Genomic DNA, 19,475 nt, shown 5'->3' with positions numbered 1-19,475 from the left:
TAGCAGGCAAAGCAGATAACAAGACCTGATAATGGCTAAGAGCAGTAACGTTGAAGGAGACGGGCTAATTCTGGCTTCATAAAACCAAGCCTTAAGAATAAATGCATGCAACAGTAGAAGAGTACATTTATGCTACCTCCGCAAAGAAGCTGAAGAAATAGTGCACCACTTAGCTAATTTTAAACAATGGCATGCCAAAGCAGCAATACTGATGCATTGGAACGTGCAAGAAATACCATTTCCCTGCAAGGAAGAACTGGTGGGACCACAAAATAGAAGTAATAGAAAATGAAGAAGCTACAGTGCCCTGGGGCTTTAGAATTCAAGCAGACAAGCATCTGCCACACAACACCCAAGACTTAACAACTGTTGATAAGGAAAAACACAAAACTCTTGATCGTGGACATTGAAGTGATAATTGTGGATGCTGACCTGAAGACAGCAGAATAGATGAGAAAGAACTGGACAAAATTCTAGCAGACAAAGACCTGCAAATAGAAGCAGCATGACTGTGGCAAAAGAAAGCAAAGATTGTACCAATAGTACTAGATACTAGATGTCTTGGGTGAAATCACAAAGCATCTGGAGCACCACTTGGAACACCATCAGCTTTAACAAATCACCATCAATCAAACGCAAAAGGCATCTTTATTTAGAACAGTTTACATCCTGCAACAATGCCTTTAACACCATCAAACATCTGCCACTCCTAGTTCCTTGATAACAAGGCGAAACCCAGTCTAAATATCTGGTTTTATTATGTGACCAACGGTAATAATGATGAAATCAATAACCTCATTTCATTGTAAACCATATTCTTCTTTATTTTAATTCCAGTAGAACAAAACCAAATACCAGTGAACAAATTGTAAGTCCCTGCTTTCCCAAGACAACAAAGAGCAGCGAGAGATTGGAGTGGGTGGGTGGGAGTCTCACTGCTATATTAGTGGGAAGGACATTCTCTGGGTGTTTACTTCAGCTACTGTGGGATGGATGTTTGGTGGTCAAGCTAAAGCTAGAATAAAATCTTCATGGACAGGAGAGCAAAAACCTTTGAACAATTAGACTGACCCTTCCCCCCCTAAAGCAGCATGTTTGAACAAGCAGACAGACCAAATAAATGTGGGAGGCTGCCTGCCACATTAGTTACCATTTATAAAAGACACAGAGACCATCTTGAGGGTGCAGTTAGCACTGCCAGGCTTCCTGAGCAAGGTGATGGCACAGGGAATGGGGGGGGGGGAGGCAGGAAAGAGGGAAGATCAGGTCCTCCTCTTTAATCCACCTCCTCCATGCGTGATGCATCCTCATCTCCTTCCAGGGGAGGGATCTCTTCAGATACAGTAGAAGTGGATTCTTCAACAGCAACTTCTTCTTCATCAATTCCTAGGGGAAAAGTATTCAGTAAAGCCAAACTATTGTTTAATCCTTGGCTGATAATGCTACCCATCCATGACCTTAGTATGACTAAAGATTTACAAATATACTAAAATTCTAAAGCCCACTGTGAATATCTTTATGGTTATAACTTAAATGTTAAGAGGGGTGAGTAAATCACATCTAGCCTCAGAGTTTGTTCTACAATTTAAGATGAAGGAGGGCAAATGTATTCTCCATATTGTAGGCAGGTGTTTTTTTTTTTATGTAGAGCAATGTAATGAATCTGAGGCAGAGCACTCAATGAGTATGTGAGTATCTGGTCTTTCAAACTTCCTGTTTGCATCATGGCTATATTTTCTTGGTGCTTCACAGCTTGGTATCTGATTTCAAGCACTGCTTCATGTCTTTACCCATAGCCAGCCAATGGGAGAGACTGCAGTGTTATATGGAGCACCCTGTGTAGTTTTCTTTACCCTCTCAGGACAAATTTCTTCTTCTTAAAAGGTTTAATACAAATTTATGGGAAGATTTCCAGGAATACCCAAATCAAAAAGGTATGTCTTCGCTGAGCCCAAATATCCACGATTTATATTGCCAAATATCCACTAGTATTTTGCCTTGATGTTTTCATCCCAGGTGAAAACATCAGGACAAAATACTAATATTGTGAAGCAATCACTTGCCAAGTTTTCCCTCTTTAGGTAATAAAAGTATCAAATTCCTGCTAAGATTTTAGCAACTCACCTAATCCCAGCTTGATCATTCTATAGATTCGATTAGAGTGGGTCTGTGGATCCTCCAAGGAGAAACCCGAAGAAAGTAATGCGGTCTCAAAGAGAAGTACCACTAGATCCTTGACAGCCTTGTCATTTTTATCTGCCTCAGCCTTTTGACGTAAAGTCTCTACAATGGGGTGATCAGGATTTATCTCCAGATGCTTCTTGGCCATCATGTAGCCCATTGTAGAGTTATCTCGTAAAGCCTGGGCCTTCATGATACGTTCCATGTTGGCTGTCCAGCCATAGGTGCTGGTGACAATACAACAGGGGGAAGAGACTAGCCGGTTTGAAACTGTCACCTAGAAAGATAAGCCAAATGTAGTCATGGCACTTCAACAATGATGGGAGCACAGGTATGCTCCCAACAGCCACAATGACATCAACAGAGTTAAAGAGCGACAACAACATAAGGATCTCACCTTTTCAACCTTCTTCTCCAGGATTTCTTTCATTAATTTGCAAAGATTCTCAAATTTGGATTTGTTCTCTTCCATCTTTTTCTTTTCATCTTCATCTTCTGGCAGTTCCAGGCCTTCCTTGGTGACTGATACTAATGTCTTTCCATCAAATTCCTTCAGCTGTTGAACACTATACTCATCAATGGGCTCCGTCATGTATATCACCTCAAAACCACGCTTCCTCACACGTTCCACAAAGGCAGAGTTGGCCACTTGTTCTTTGCTCTCCCCTGCAGTACCAGAGAGGTGGGAGTGCTAAATCTCCAGTTACACGCTTGGACCTCCAATAATATCACAGCACAATTCCCTTTTAGATATTAACTCCCATAAAGGGGCACCGCTATAAATGGCCTTGCCCTTGATCTCACTGGAAGACCCTTTGTTGATGCCTCAGGATTCCAAGATTTAAAATGTTTACTTGTAATTATTAGTCATTTATCTAGTTAGCAAAACTATTATGTCTCAAGCAAGAGCCCTTAAATTTGGTAAAAGTACAGTCCAAGTTACCACACTTACTGGACAACTTTGAGAATGGGCAAGCCTTCCCCTCAAAGAGGATTCAAAACATATACTTTTAATTATCCTAATCTTCAAATGTATTCCAATATGTGTTGATTCTCTCAATATGATGGTTATTAAAAAGCCCCAAATCCTTTCGCATTTCCAAAGCTGGTGGTACCAGGAAGCAATGCCACTTACTTTTTCTTCTTTCATTTACTTTTCGATTTTACTATTTATATTTCTGCAATATTTATTTAAAATACCCAAAGAATCAATAACTCATAATAAAACTGGGTGCTTTAAAAATTTAAAAAACTCTTGTAACTTTAAGCAATGCACTAAAAAAACACAGTTTTATATCCACTGTTAAAACTGTGTGAAGCCAGTATTTCAACACAAAGTAAACCAACTGCAGAAACCTCCAGGCTTTGAGAATGCAAATTTCATTTTCTATTATGTGTGTTAATTTTGCAGATTTTAATCTGTATGTATTACATAACATAATTTAAGAAGACTCTGATAGTGAGTCACCATTTTTAACAACGCATTGAAAAAGTAGGAGCAGAGGTACCTCCATCTTGGAGAAGGGCTTTCATATCGTTGATCCCAAAGGAGGATCAAGATTTGACCCAGCCTAAGAATTATAGACCTATATCTCTTTTGAATACAGATTACAAGATTTTCTCAAAAGTATTGGCAAATAGATTAATGCAAGTTTTGAAGCAATTGATCCATAGTCATCAATCTGAATTTATAATTGGAAGATATATGAAATATAATGTAAGACAAATTGTTAACCTAATTGAGTATTTGGATAAGAATAATCAAATCCCTGCGGCTTTGATATTTTTGGATGCTGAAAAAGCTTTTGATCAGTTAAACTGGCAATTTTTATTGAGAGTTGTAGAGAAAATGAATTTTGGGGAAAAAATTTTGTATGCTCTTTAAGGCTATATACCAACAGCAATCGGCACAAATTATAATTAATGGAGGATTAACAGAAGCATTTAAAATTGAAAAGGGTACTAGACAAGGATGTCCACTATCCCGTTGTTATTTGTTTTAACAATGGAGATTTTATTAATTAAAATTTGTGAATCAACTACAATAAAGGGAATAAAACAGAATGATTACACGTTGAGAGCTTTTGCCGATGATCTGGTTGTGACATTATCTCAACCGATAGATTCGGTAAGGGATTTGGTGGAAATCATAAACCAATATGGGAAAGTTTCTGGTTTTAAGGTAAATAACAATAAGACTAAAATACTTTCGAAAAATATGTCTATGAAGGAAAAGGATATGTTAGCTAGATTAACAGGTTTTGAAATAGTGAAAAAGGTTAAATATTTGGGAGTATACATTACAGCTTCTAATGTTAAGTTGTACAAAAATAATTATGAGACATTATGGCTAAAAGTGCAAAAGGATTTAAATGATTGGAAAAAACTACAGTTATCTTTGCTGGGGAGAATCTCAGCGGTTAAAATGAATGTTCTTCCAAAGTTTCTTTTTTTGTTCCAAATGATACCTATTTTGAAAAAAAATGCCAACTTGGAGGAATGGCAGAAGGGTATTAATAAGTTTATTTGGGCAGGGAAAAAACCAAGAGTTAAGTTTAAGATTATACAAGATGCACGGGAAAGAGGACTTAAGGCGCCTAATTTAAAATTGTATTATGATGCGGTGGCTTTAACTATGATTAGTGATTGGCTTAACTTAACAAATAAAAATATACTTTTTCTTGAGGGATGGGATTTATTATACGGATGGCATGCATATTTAATTTATAATAAAAAAGTAGATCAGGTTTTTAAATCTCATATTTTAAGAAACGCTCTATTACATGTTTGGAAGAAATATTATTATAGGTTAAATTATAAAATTCCAATTTGGGGGATTCCTGGACACGTGATAGAGGGGGTATCTTGGGGAGTGAATTTGGATAGGATTTCTTATAAGGAATTACTTAGTTTGGTAGGGAAGGATTGGTAATTAAAATCTTTAGCTGAGTTGAAGCAAGAAAATATTGTACACTCTTGGTTTCAGTATAATCAATTGTTAGTTAGATGGAGTTTAGATCAAAAGGTTGGTATTACTTTAGAGGACGTGAATTTGGTAAAACAGATTAAAGATCAAACTCGAGCCCATATAAAGAGAATTTATAACGTTTTAATAGAATTGGATTCTGAAACGGAGTTAGTTAAAGATTGTATGGTAAAATGGGCTCAAAATATTCAAGAGCCAATTCTATTGGATACATGGGAGACAATTTGGGTTAGAAATGTAAAATTTACTCAAGCTCAAAATTTAAGAGAAAACTTTTATAAAATGTTTTACAGGTGGCATTTGGATCCTCAAAAGTTGTCTTGTATGTATTCTAATTTACAGCCCAAATGTTGGAGATGTGGAAGCTTAGATGCAACTTTTCATATTTGGTGGACTTGTAGAAATATAAAAGTTTTTTGGATTAAGATTTGGTGGAACATTGAAAAGATTTTTAAGAGAAAGATAAAGTTTACGCCACAATTATTTTTATTAGGTGTTATTGTAGACTTTGATGTTAAAGAAATTAATTTGATGTTGAATCTTGTAACAGCTGCAAGATTACTGATGGGGCAATATTGGAAGAAAGATTCAGTGCCTACTATGGAAGAATGGATATTCAAGGTGTCTAATTTAGCAGAAATGGCAAAAATTTCCGCTTATTTGAAGGATTATTCCCAAGAAAGATATATTTTGGTTTGGAGAAGATGGATAGATTATATCCAGAATAAATATGAGACTAAAAAGTATTATTTAGCTTATGAGTAAATTTTAGATTATTTTTAATAGTTTAATATGATTGAATTTATATAATTTTTAGTATTATTGTTTAATTATATTATTATATTATTATTTTTGGTTTTTAATTTGTTAATATTTATTTTGAAAAGGAGTTAAAGTATGTTATGCATTTGATTGTTAGTAGAGTTGGGTAATGTTAGTTAAATTATGATTGCTTATTTGTTACCCTGTAATCAGCTCTGGGAAGTGGAGGAGGGGGGTGGGTGGGAGGGATTTGGGTTATATACTGTAAAAAAATTTTTTTAAAACTTTTAATAAAAAAAGTAGGTTTTGAAACTTGGAATATGGCAATTTGTAGGAGGATGAAAATATGAATATTCACAAGCCTTTCTCAAAGGCCTTCTACTCCCTTAAACATTTAAATTAAAACTGCTTAAGAGATTTTCAGGTCAGGTCTTTGCAATCCTGAAGTTTAGAGAATGAGCCCAGCCATCCCACACCACTTCATAAGATCTAGAAAGGCAGTACAGATGGTATTACAGGCTTCCAAAGAACCTAGAAAATTCAATTTAAAGTCTTGAAGCTAAGATCAAGGCCAAGAAGATGGCTGTTCAGGGCAAACAGCATTCCGGACATATGTTCAGTCCGGGCCAGGGGTAGGCAACCTTGGCTCTTTTATGACTCGTGGACTTCAACTCCCAGAATTCTTGAGCCAGCCATGCTGGCTCAGGAATTCTGGGAGCTGAAGTCCACGAGTCATAAAAGAGCCAAGGTTGCCTACCCCTGGTCTGGGCCAATGAACTGTCACTCACCTGTGATGTAATAAATGTTCTTCTGGTTCTCCTTCATTCGGGACACGTACTCCGTTAGGGAATTCATCTCATCTCCAGAATGAGAAGTGTGATAGCGCAAGAGCTCCGAGAGACGCTTCCTGTTGGCAGAATCTTCATGGATGCCCAGCTGAAGGTGAAAGGAGTTATTTATTTATTTATATATCAGGGTTTATACAGACTCTCCACCTCTATTGCAACCGGGCAATCTAAACTAAAAGGACAAATCCTGATCCCGTACATATGATCAAAATTTTCATTTAAATATGGAAATGAACCAAAAACGGTAGCTGGAAACAATTATAGATCCTTTTCTTTTTATGTAAGAAACAAAAGGATTTTTTTTTAAAAAAAAAAACACCTGATATATCTACCGAAATACTTAGCTGTTCAGTACTGGTTTCACAGATAGCATAGCTAAAATAAATAGTTAAGTTAGGAAACAAACTAAAAAAATAGTTTGAATTGCTGTGCTTGCTACCAAATGGATGGGGCAGAACTCTCTCACCTTCAGATTTTTGGAAAAGGCCTCATAGAATTTTTTATAATTCTCTTTGTCTTCAGCCAGCTCTGCAAAAAGTTCCAGACATTTCTTGACAATGTTCTTGCGAATCACTTTGAGGATCTTGCTTTGCTGTAACATTTCACGAGAGATGTTCAAGGGCAGATCTTCAGAATCCACTACACCTCGAATAAAATCTGTGTTTGTAAGAGAAATAAACAAAATCAGGGGGTGGGGGGTGGGGAAACAGCTGCGGCGGTGATGTAATCTGGATAAGAACAGACTGATGAACGTTTTTTAAACTCCTACAGTGATTTGAGGATGAAAAACAAATGTCTATAAATACCATGCATGTGTATCCTCTCTTCTCCTAAAGTGTATTTTGTTCATATTGCATGTCTGATTGAATTTATGCATAGAAGTGAAGAACTCTTTCCCATCCAACAATGATGCGCTGAAGAAATTTACAGAGGAATTTCACTCTCTTCCACCTGGATTTATTGTCAGGTTTCATTCTCTAGTTTGGATCACCTGCACCCATTTCTTCCCAAAACATTTCCTATATCCCTACAGACTGCAGTGTTTCTCAACCTTGACAATTTTAAGGCATGTGGACTTCAACTCCCAGAATTCCACAGCCAGCAATGCTGGCTGTGGAATTCTGGGAGTTGAAGTCCACATGCCTTAAAATTGTCAAGGTTGAGAAACACTGCTACAGAGGAAGCCATGCAATGCATTCCAATTGTTCTAAATAATTCCCAGTCCCTTTGCCCTGGCCAAGATGACTTAAGATTGATGGAAATTTAAAACATCCTGAATACGCCAACATCTCTTCCTTTCTCCTGTAGGGCAAAGTTATTTATGCTATTTGTTCCACTGAGATGGGTACTGGGGAAGGTTAGGCCAGATAATTCACCTACTCCATCCCACTAAACATGTTTTTAAACAAAAGGAATTCAGGGATACACATGCTTCAAATTTGTGGAAGGAATAGTGGATAAACAGGAATGTGCAAAGGAAGCCAATCTCCTTTTTGTCTCCCTTCAACTAATCAGCTCTTGTCAGCTCTATCAGAAGAAAACATGATACAACATAGAGAACGCTGGGCTGGCAAAAGAAGGGACTGCAGTTCAATAGTAGGACACTGGCATGGCTAAACCCAGCCTTTGGATGAACTATCACTATTAAGGTAAAATGGCCTCGGCTACAGAGCAAAGATGATCACACAGGTCAACCATGGCCTACTGTAACTGCACCAACCTTGTACAGTACAGGAAGTCCTTGACTTATAACCATAACTGAGCCCAAAATTTCTGTTTTAGTTTTGCCCCATTTTACAACCTTTCTTGCCACAGTTGTTACGGGAATGACTGCAGTTGTTAAGTTAGTAACGTGGTTGTTAAGTGAATCTGGTTTCCCCACTGACTTTGCTTGCCAGAAGGTACCACAAAAGATAACCACATGTCCCCGAGACACTGCAACCATCACAAATGTGAGTCTATTGCCAAGCATCTGAATTTTGATCGCCTACCACAGGGATGCTACAACAGTCGTCAAGTGTGAAGAATAGTCACTTAACAGCCGTCTCGCTTAGCAACAGAAATTTTGAGCTCAATTGTGGTCATAAGTTGAGTATTCCCAAGATAGTGATTTGAAGCCTGATCGCTGTCCTTGTCTGTTGCCAAAACCAGTACTAAAAGAGTTCTGACTGGATTAGTGGGTGACTGAATTATGTATGGATGATGTGGGAAAAGGGTGACTGTTAATGCAGATGAGTCAGCCAAAGGCTAATTAAACAACTTGTCATTCTAGCTGAAAAATGTAGGAAGGCTGCAGGACTTACTCAAGTATTCTGGGATGAGTTCATCACAGCTGTCCATGATAAAGACCCTCCTGACGTAGAGTTTGATGTTGTTCTTTTTCTTCTTGTTCTCAAAAAGGTCAAATGGGGCCCGACGGGGGATGAAGAGGAGTGCCCGGAATTCCAACTGCCCCTCCACAGAGAAATGCTGGGAAGAACGGAGGAGCCTGTGAGCACCTGACCTGACTTCCAATTGACTGACATCCACTTAGAAACACGCCATCCCTAGCCTTAAAGAACATTTCTTCTTTCCTTTCTGCAATGTATTTGCTGCGGTTCCAAAAATTACTAATATTATTATCTGCTTACTAATAACACAAAAATAAAACATAGAGAACAAAGGAAATACAGCAAAACTCATTACCACTAACAACAGCGGACTGTCCTATCCATCGACACACTAGAGGCAACATGATTATGACCATTACCACCATCATTTGCCAAAGGCTTTCTAGAACAGCCACCTCTTGGCAGCTTTTTCCTGGATGCCAGCAGGGCTGCTGCCAACTTAACCTTGGGCTGTGCACCCTTCCAAAAGAGAGAGGGGCACCACTAGAAACAGCATGCCCTTGCAGCCCCCAGTTAGGGCAATATGAAGAGACTTGAAGGGTGCCCTCCCCAGATCTTGCAGATGGCAGAAACGTGGGAGAAAATAATCCCACAGATAATACAGGTCCTGAGCCATGTAGGGTTTTAAAGAACCAGAACCTTGAATTACCCAAAGCTAAATGGAAACCAGCGCAGCTCTCTCTGTCCAGCTGTTAATTGGGCAAACTGAGAAATTACTTCAACTGCTGCATTCTGGCCTTGGCCCTAAGCTGGAATATATTTGTGGCAAAATCTCCCGAAATGAGAAGAAATTAGGAGTCCTGACACAAACTTGGGACAGAAAAAAAATCCTTGTGCACTAGCAGAAAAGTCAGAATTTCTTCTCATCTGCTTAAAAATATGGAAGCAGGAGAGCAGCCTCTATCATTAATATTAGAAGCTCTTCTTGCCCACTTCCAACTTTTCCTGAGGGACAGAATCTTGTTCTGATATGGGAAGCAACCACCAGAGACAAGATCTCATTTTCAATATTATCTTCTAAATTTGACTTTAACAGGGCAAAAAAGCAAGTAAAAGAGAGAGGAAGTCTCATTCTCTCCTCCGCCCATGACCCTTGACTTGAAGCACTATACTAAATATCACATTATGGAAAAACTGACATGAGGGACAATAATGTACCGGCGCTGCAGTTCCCATTATTTCCATTCACCCAATTTCGAGCAGGGTCTTACATTTACTGTTTATTTTTCATGACAAGTATTAACAGAAGAAGCACTGAGGGGAAAAAACAAAGTTTATCCTTCACAGGGTGAGCTGCCTTTAACACTCTCATCATGGAACACTTAGTCAACAGTAAGGAACACCTTGAAATATTCTCTCAGCTGCAACGGTAAGAGAAAGCAGATGGAACAAAAGAGAAGCTGAAAGCTGAATATCTGTGAGAGCTGCGTTAATGGAAAATTGTGGAAGATATTCTGTAACAAACAAGACAACCTGTCAAGTTTCAGGGCTCTACCAGACAGCTGTAAACAGTAACGTTAAGCACGGCCAGTTCTAAAGAAGCCCAACAGCTGCCATTTGGACATCTCTGCTGACTGGGAAAGACCTTGTGCTCAGACAGCCAGGAACAGTTTGCCTCTCATCGCCTGAGTCACTCACCTTGACCGCCAAGTGGTCTTCCCAGTCATTAGTGAGGCTCTTGTAGAACTCGCCATATTCCTCCTGCGTGATGTCATCAGGGTTGCGGGTCCAGATGGGCTTGGTCTTGTTCAGCTCCTCCCGGTCAATATACTTCTCTTTGATCTTCTTGGTCTTCTTTTTGCTCTTGCCACTTTCCTCCTCCTCCTCATCTGAACCCACATCCTCAATCTTGGGCTTCTCTTCATCTTTGGGGGCTTCTTGTTCCTCCTCTTTCTCAGTTTTCTTCTTCTCCTCCTCCTCCTCTTCCACCTCATCGTCACTGATCTCCTTGTCACGCTCCTTTTCCAGCTACAAAGACAAGGAAAGGTGTTATTAAGGTCTGCTGAACAATTAAGAGAGGGGCATATTAAATGGGAGACAAGATATAGCATCCCTCGCATCAAGTCTTCTGCAAGCACTCAGAAAAAAAGTCACATCCTTTCCTTAGGACTATCCAGGAACTTCAAGCTTGTTTTCTAACTCTTGAGGATTAATGCTGCAGGTTTTGAAGTGTGCATGTGTGTGTTAAGTAAGAATGCAACTTCGGATTCAAAGTGAAGACATACTTTTGAGCCCTTGAACATAATACCCGTCTGTAATTTCATGAAGTAGCACACTTTTCTTTTGCCCTTTTTTTTTGCCATTGAACCCAAGCAGTTTTTAATACATTTCTACTGTAACTTTTCAGAACAATGGGGAATGGATTACATATACATTTATGGTGTATTAATTATAATAAAAGACTTCATCACAGGCAAAAAATATTCTATGTTACAAGATAATGCAACATGCTCTGGAACAATATGTATGAGCATCGGTGCAGTATGGGATGACACGTGCATGATGACATCATTGTGTATATGCCACCATTTTGATTTCATCAGGCTTGTTATAGCATTGCCCATGTTTCAGTAAATCTGGAAGAGTCACATTTACCCACAAGATATCAAGTTAAACCTATCCAAGCTCAAAAAACATCTCCTGTGCTTGTCTGAATGAATTTGCTGATTGGAAGAAGACAAGCTAAGAGCAGATCAAATGATTATAAGTCAAGGACTACATGTAGCTCTTTGCATCAGCATTAGGATGTCTCTTCAAACTTTAGCCAAACCCTACAATTCTCACCCATTGTTTCCACTTCTGTTTTTTTTTTTTTAAATGTGAACAAATCTGCTTGCTCTGTGTGCATGATAGCCCTTCAGATATCTGAAGGCCATTAACTCTCTTCTCTTTTTTTTCCAGGCAAAACTCAACCATTTTTCAAAAAACTTGGTTGAAAGACCTTTCACCATTCTGATCACCCTCCCCAAGATTAGTCAATGTTCTTCTTACAATGACTTACTTTCAAAGCATATTTTGGGAATGTGGTGAAACCCGAATGCTAGAACAGAAAAAAAGAGACCCTCAAGCTTGGGAGTGATCAGGAAGTACTCTTCAGCAGCATGGATGTGAAATTGGTTAGAGCAAAGAGCTAAAAGCAGCAAGGATATTTATTATCAGACCTGTTGCTCTCCAATACATACGTAGAGGGTGATGGGGTATCCGATGAACTGTGAGTGCTTCTTCACAACTTCCTTGATACGGCGTTCCTCCAGATACTCTGTCTGATCATCCTTTAGGTACAAGATCACTTTGGTGCCTCGGCCAATGGGTTCACCTAGAAGAGGTAAAGAGAGGCATTTTACAGGATCAGATACTGCACTGAACTGTGCTATTTATTCTTAATATAAACTGAGCAATCCAGGCTGGAACTTAAAAATGGAAGTGTTTCTATCAAAAGCCAACATTACAATTTCCAACAAATACAAGAGAAATGTCAGGGAATGGCCAGAATTGTATACGGTAATTTCGAGAGGACAGAATAAAACTTGAATTGATTACTTTTTTAAAAAAAGAAAAATAAGTTCCCAGGTTTTGTAACTGGAAATATTTTTAAGTGAATGTGCACGCATGTAAAATTCCATACGTATGAATCCTACAAAGCAGTTTTCTTTTTCGCTCTAGGAACTCGTGTTTTGTTTTTATAGACAACTCGCATAATTATTCCCACTATAATATTCTAAAGACAGAACATCACTAATCATTTCAGCATTAGGCATATATTCAAATCAGAATGATAAATAAAAATAGATCTGCATCCTTTTGAATGCAAAATTCAAATTGTTCTTATATGCTAAATAGCTAAATTGGCTCTTTTAGGGTAGTTTACCTAACCCGGAATATTAAGCTTGGATAAACATTAGGGCAACTTTGTTCCGCAGTTTTTGAAAAGAAAGCTATAGTGATCTGAAGTAGTTATTGTCTCAATTGATACTTGCTGCACATACAAAAGCTTTGTACATTTGCTTTAAACATTTTTTTAACTCTGTCTCACCAATTGGATCAAAACTGCATCATTTACTTGCCCCAAAGGTCTACCCCTGCCAAATACACAAAATGCAAAGTATTATTTTCTAGAAATATAGTCTGTATTCTAAAAGAAATCCTCTTGAAAAGCACAATATTGCCTAAAGAAAAAAAATATACTGGTGCAAAAAAGTAATTAACAATGGAAATGGAAATGAAAAACGAGGAATAAAGGTACCCAATGAAGGGGCATATGAAGATTTCAGTCAGAGGTATGTCCCACAATGTTAATAGTAAGTCACTGTGTAACTGCATCATATCTAATAAGATACAGTAAAAAAAACTGTAGCCTCATTTCAGGTATACCTATTTAGTAAGGGATATGGAATCATGAATATTACTTTATGCATTGAGCTTGACTTAAGGACAATAAAAATGTAGACCAATCCATTTTTAAAATATTAAAAATATCCCATGTTGACCCCATCACTGTGACTTAGGGGTCCTGGAACCAGAATGAATGCTGCAGCAATGTCCCTTAGTCATGAACCGGGCTGTCATAATCTTCCTGCTACTTCAAAGCAACTGAAAACCCTGGTTCAACCTCTTTCTCTCTCCTCTCCTATCACTCTTTAAGTGGCAAATGTTTTCCAAAAGCAAAGATCACAACATACCATGATCAATCCGAACAGTGAAGGAGCCTCCTGCAGATGACTCCCAAGCATATTGCTCATCATCATTGTGCTTGGAGATGACCACAACTTTCTCAGCCACAAGGTAAGCAGAGTAAAACCCCACACCAAACTGCCCAATCATGGAGATGTCTGCACCAGCCTAGAGAAAGAGATGTTAACATTTACAAAAGGCAACAGTAACTTATATACCACACCAGGTTTTGACATAGCCACAAAAACATGTTTTATCATAGGAAATTCAGTTCAGCTACATCTTATGCTAAATTTGGCATCTCCAAGTAAGAATTGGATATAACTCTGACATACATCTTGAGAATTCTACATTCTGTGCCAATAGTGTGAAAATACATCTTGGACATAGGATTCCATATCCTGTAATGTTTGATTTTATTTATTCAATTTGCATAGCCATCCACCTTGCATATTTGACTCTGGGTGGCTGACATTCCCATAATTATTTCACATTCTCCATGTCACCCTTAGATCCTCAGACTTGAAGGCAAAGCCATGCTTTGCTTATTTATTTTTAAAGCAAATTTCTTGTCCTGGAAATGTTTTGATAGGGTTTTAAAATACGGACAAGCTAAGCAGTATCTCAAACAGTCAAAGGGATCCGAGAACCCTTTTCCTGTCGCATAAATCACGTCCATAGTGCTATTTTGCTTAAGGGGAATTAGCTTCACTAATCAAATCAATTTAGCGTGTTAAGTGTGAAGTTTTAGCCTCTTTTTTTATTAATTACTTAGACTCCTATTTTGATGCCCCTGCTAATTTTGCCACTACCCTTTAGACACGAAGCTCTGAAATATTATTCTTGACAATTTTGTCTCTTTTAGCAAATCCCTTTCTATACTTAGTCAGTGGAATTGAACTGAACTTTATTTGGCCAAGTGGGATTAGACACACAAGGAATTTGTCTCCGGTACAGAGGCACTTCATGTACAGAATCATCATCATCATCATCCCAATAAAATAGGAGTAAGGAAGATAATAATAAGGATAAATAATACACCACAGTTTATAATATAGTATGTCATATCATAGCATATGATACAGTACATCCTATACTTAGTCCACCAACGAAGAAATTCAGGTGATTCCCAATTTTGAAGATATACGTATTTATGACAAAATGACCACACTATGAGAATATTTTAATATCATAACCTCATAGCCTAGTGAAAGCCCTAAGCATTACCAAAAGTCTGGATTGAAACCACTCACCTGCAATGCTTCCATGAAGGCTTTTGTACCAGACTTGGCAATGGTGCCCAGATTGTTAACAAGATCTGCCTTCGTCATCCCAATGCCAGTGTCCACCAGTGTAAGGGTACGGTCATGAGGATTGGGGATGATATCTATTTTCAGCTCTTTGCCACTTTCCAGTTTGGAGGGATCTGTTAGACTCTCATAGCGGATCTTGTCCAAAGCCTAGGTTGTAAAATGTACGTTTTGTGAAACTTTAACTATCATTCAAGGATGTTGCCTCTAAGTTTAAAGAAAGGAAGTTCAGGAAACAAGATTTCGGCTTTAAACCTTAAAAGGATAGAAAAACAAACCTATTCCAAAGCATATGTCTCTTGTGAACTGCACAAGGATTCACATCTTACTCTAGAGAAACTTACCAATGATAAAAAGGCATATTTCTTAATACAATTGTAATACCCATTCAGAAGGGCATCCCTTTGAATTCAGTGGCACTCAGTCACTGAATGTATGATCATAATCTAGCTCTGCTTTATTAGCTCCTAGAAACAAAGAGGATACCATATTATTGCTTTCTTCAAACTAAGGCCGATATTCTCCTGTACTTCATAATTTAATGAAATGATTTAAAGATATATTTTGCTTTAAAAAATATATATCTTTGAATTAAAAAAAATCAGACACGGCAAATGCCTCACCCTCCTCTCATACCATACAATGAATTAGAGGAACTAAGTAAGTGTCAAACAAAGAACATGCAAGGACATGAAATTGTGAAATCTGCAATCATAACATGAAGTGATGATCTTGGCTTAAAGGAATTCACTAGGGTTCACCAGTAATTATCACTCATTAAAGCCATGTTCACATTTACAGAACATGGCAGAGAGGGCAACTGATTCACAGCTACCTGTAAACCATAAATGAGAAAGAGAGTTAAGTCTTAGGCAATATGTCCCTAATGGGCTTGATTTTACATTGAAAACTGGAAACCATATTTCAAACAATAGGGAGGGCTAGAACAGATAAGTGGTTACAGTCAAGGTAAAATTATGTTGATTTAATGAAAACAGCCAAGATAAAATTATGCTGATTCAATTAAAATAGGATTAGTATTACTGCTCTCCCTGCATTTAATATAGTCAACATTGCAATTCCATAGCAAGCTTTAGAAGCATTCCAGAAACTACATTCAAGATTTTCAAAGAACAGATGGGGCATTGATCCTGAAGTTATAGAACCTGAGATAAATCAGGGAGGACTAAAATCGTAACAGCCTTGTGGGATTCTCAGGCGTGTGGCTGACTACTAATAGGAACAGAACACAGAGACAGATGGATGTTTGTGTGATCTACTTAGATTTGATTTTATACCCAGTGGCAGACATTCAGCAACACAACTGGTTTCTCTTTCATTATACTAAGGCTACCATGCTTCCTTATGCCTTCATATTACAAAGGATGAAACATTAGAGCTCGATTTTCTGTTATTAACAATAACACACTGAACAATTTTTGCAATTATTGTACCTACTGTTAAGCTCTCTTTTCCAGTATTATCAAAGCAAAAGCATACAGTGTGCTTATCTTTTAGAAAAAAGTATACAAGCCTACGAAGTAGCCATGCAAAAGAACTCAAAAGAATTACTAACCTACTGGCAGAGGAGCTCAGGGAATTCTACTTTCCCTCCTAACACTTCCTTCATCATTAAGCTGAGCCCAGCTGAGGACCAGAACCCTGAGCCCTTCCTTAGCAAATCCATCATTTGTTTACATGTAACTTCACCAATGCCTATTAGGCTAGTATTTAAATAGAACATGCCTTAAAGAGCTAGAGTTACTTCTTAAATCTGAAATAATGTTCTTTAATCAATTTAACTGATCATATTTAAAACACTGTTTTGAAGTCCAATAATCAGAACAACACATCGTGCTATTATAGTTGGGTTTCATATTATGATGTTGTCCAGATAACTTGTCTTATTTTTTCCCCAACCTGGTGTCTTCTGCCTGGGTTGGATTTACCTCCTATCTCTTGAGACCTCAGGGCAAAGGACTACAAGGAGATGTGATTTAAATGTTTTCGTTTTACTCAGTCCACTCCAAGTATTACCAAATTCCCTGCACTCGCCTTCTACTTTTCCTCTGCCCCAGCTCCAAGTCTCTATACTCACATCAGAGGCATTGGAAATTATCTCCCGCATGAAGATTTCCTTGTTGGAGTAGAAAGTATTGATGATCAGGGACATTAGCTGGGCAATCTCTGCCTGGAAGGCAAAGGTTTCCACCTCCTCTTCACCATGCTGGATTTCTTCAGGCATCTGGAAAATAAGAGTTCACACCCTTTCTAATACTCACATATCTCTTTACACAATATTAAAGTTGCATCTTATATTGTGGATTGTAATAGCCAACTACTTTGCAAGACAGACCTCTAGCATTGCCCCTCTTTAAAGATGGAGGGCTGAGACTAAGATAGGCTTGTTATTTCAGCTCAAGCTGAACCAACCAAGCCACAGGTTACTGAAAATAAGAATGTGCATGCAGAGGGCAAACGGCATGCCTTCCTCTTTCTCTCTCTAGATATAAAAAAAAAATGACTCTTATTACTAAGTGGCAACACCCCTCTCCAGCACAAAACATAACCCTAGTTATTCTCCCATCTCCTCCAGGGCCCTAGAAAATTACTTTTAGCAATGAGCATCGTGCTATAGCAGAACATGGCATTTTTAGTTCTGTTACAACATCTTTACAAAACCAGAACATACCAGAAGCCTGAAGTTCAGCTGTTCTAAAAAAGCTGTCAGCCCTCCCAGGTAAATCAGACAGGCAACAGGATTTAATTTCATTTTATTGTAAAGCCATATTAACATAATCTGCAAGTTTGAGAGTACAAACTTCCCACAGCTGCTTTTTAATTGCTTGATCCTAGGACAAGCCTTCCTAAATTTCTTTCTATGCCCATTAAACTACTGGGGGGTTCCTGTCTCTCTTTTCTGATTGTTTCCAAAGCAGCATCTCTTCTACTCTTTCCCCAAGGTCATCCAGACATTCCATTACACCAGCCCAGCTTAAACCTGGATTTAAATTGACTGACTTCCAACACATTGTCATCCTTCACCCTAAATTCCCCTCCCCCACCCTCGAACAAGGATTTATAGCTAGGATTATCTCGCCGTTTAAAGAGAGCAAAGCTCCAAAAGGAAGCACCACAATTATGTTTTGCAAGGCTACTGGAGATCCACCTCCGTTTTTCCTTTGTTCTTTTGACTCCTCTATTCTAATCCTGCTGAAATCTCCACGGGTGTTATCGAAAATAGCAACCATACCAGCCGTAGACGGCAGACCAAAAATAAAAATAAAATAAAAAATCTAAATCGGTGTTTCGGGCATTAGAGCGGCATCTCTAAGTAAGGCTGGAGGTCAACCGATTTACAACTCGCGAGGAACGGAAAGAAAAGCAGCCCTTTTGCACATATTTCTCCCTGCTCGCGAGAAGGCGGATAATCGCAAACCAAGCCGGTGAGCGGAGGCTAATCTGGGCGCGAATCCGGGGCTCCATGCACCAGCATGGCAGGCGGGGACAGGCCTGACTAGGCCCAACCGCCTCGCGGCCGCGCGTGGATTAACACGAATCGGCCATCCCGGTGACCTAGGCAACAGCGAGCCCCGCGAGCTGAGACCGGGCGCCGCTAGGAGCCGCCGGCCGAGGCGCTCCGCTCGTAATTCTGGCGCCCGGGAACACGTGGCCCGGGCACCGGCCTCCTGGTCGGTCTTCACTGCGCCAGAGGCAACGAACGGGGCCGGCCGCGGAGGGGGGAGGAATCGGCGAGACTTTCCGGCCCGTTTCCATTCTGGAAATTGTAGAGAATATTCTCCTTTTCCATTTCTGACTGGCGGAGGAGGAAGAAGCCGCTTACTTTGATGGACGGCGGGAGACGAGCCTGGAGCACGGCGTGACCTTCCGACGGAGCGCGGCGCAGCCTGGAGAGGAACTGTCGTCGCCTCCCTCGGCCCTATATAGAGCCTGATGTCGAACTCCTTCGAGCCTTTGCTCCGTCCGCCTTAAAAGGGCCTGTTCCGCGATCGACAGCACCCTCTTACGGCGCTACTTGCGATGCCTTTGTTCTTCTCAGGTTTGCACTGATTCCATCTCTTATCGTCCAATAATGGCAGAAATCATTTCAGCCGACTGATCGTTAAGGGTTCTGATCTCTTGACATCCACGCATTTGTCTTATACATTGAAAAGCAGTATGTTTTTAAAGCCCACAAAACATGCGTCCATTTGCCTCCGAGTATGAAATCTCTATTTTTCCTCTGTTTGGATGAGTGATGGATGCATCGTCTCCAGAAAAAGTAATCCTGTGGTGGGAATGCTGTTCTTCAGATGGCACACACACA

The 19,475-nt window shown here is 39.1% G+C and overlaps 1 protein-coding gene across 1 annotated transcript; it reads right to left on the bottom strand.

The window, feature by feature from the left end:
* Positions 1-798: 798 nt before the first annotated feature.
* Positions 799-19,148, bottom strand: HSP90AB1 (heat shock protein 90 alpha family class B member 1). The gene is made up of 12 exons (XM_039347031.1): positions 18,993-19,148; positions 17,247-17,393; positions 15,092-15,298; positions 13,847-14,006; positions 12,350-12,483; positions 10,806-11,135; positions 9,081-9,246; positions 7,244-7,434; positions 6,718-6,865; positions 2,579-2,847; positions 2,125-2,458; positions 799-1,386 (listed from the first exon to the last, which is right to left on the bottom strand). The coding sequence occupies exons 2-12, from the start codon at positions 17,391-17,393 to the stop codon at positions 1,277-1,279; spliced, it is 2,196 nt and encodes a 731-aa protein (XP_039202965.1). The 5' UTR covers positions 18,993-19,148; the 3' UTR covers positions 799-1,276.
* Between the last annotated feature and the right edge of the window lie 327 nt (positions 19,149-19,475).

This window comes from Crotalus tigris, unplaced genomic scaffold, assembly GCF_016545835.1.
Source record: "Crotalus tigris isolate CLP2741 ecotype Arizona unplaced genomic scaffold, ASM1654583v1 scf7180000018048.2368360, whole genome shotgun sequence".
Lineage (NCBI taxonomy): Eukaryota > Metazoa > Chordata > Lepidosauria > Squamata > Viperidae > Crotalus > Crotalus tigris.
The sequence above is the reverse complement of the archived record's forward strand: the minus strand, read 5'-3'. Positions and strand labels throughout refer to the sequence as shown.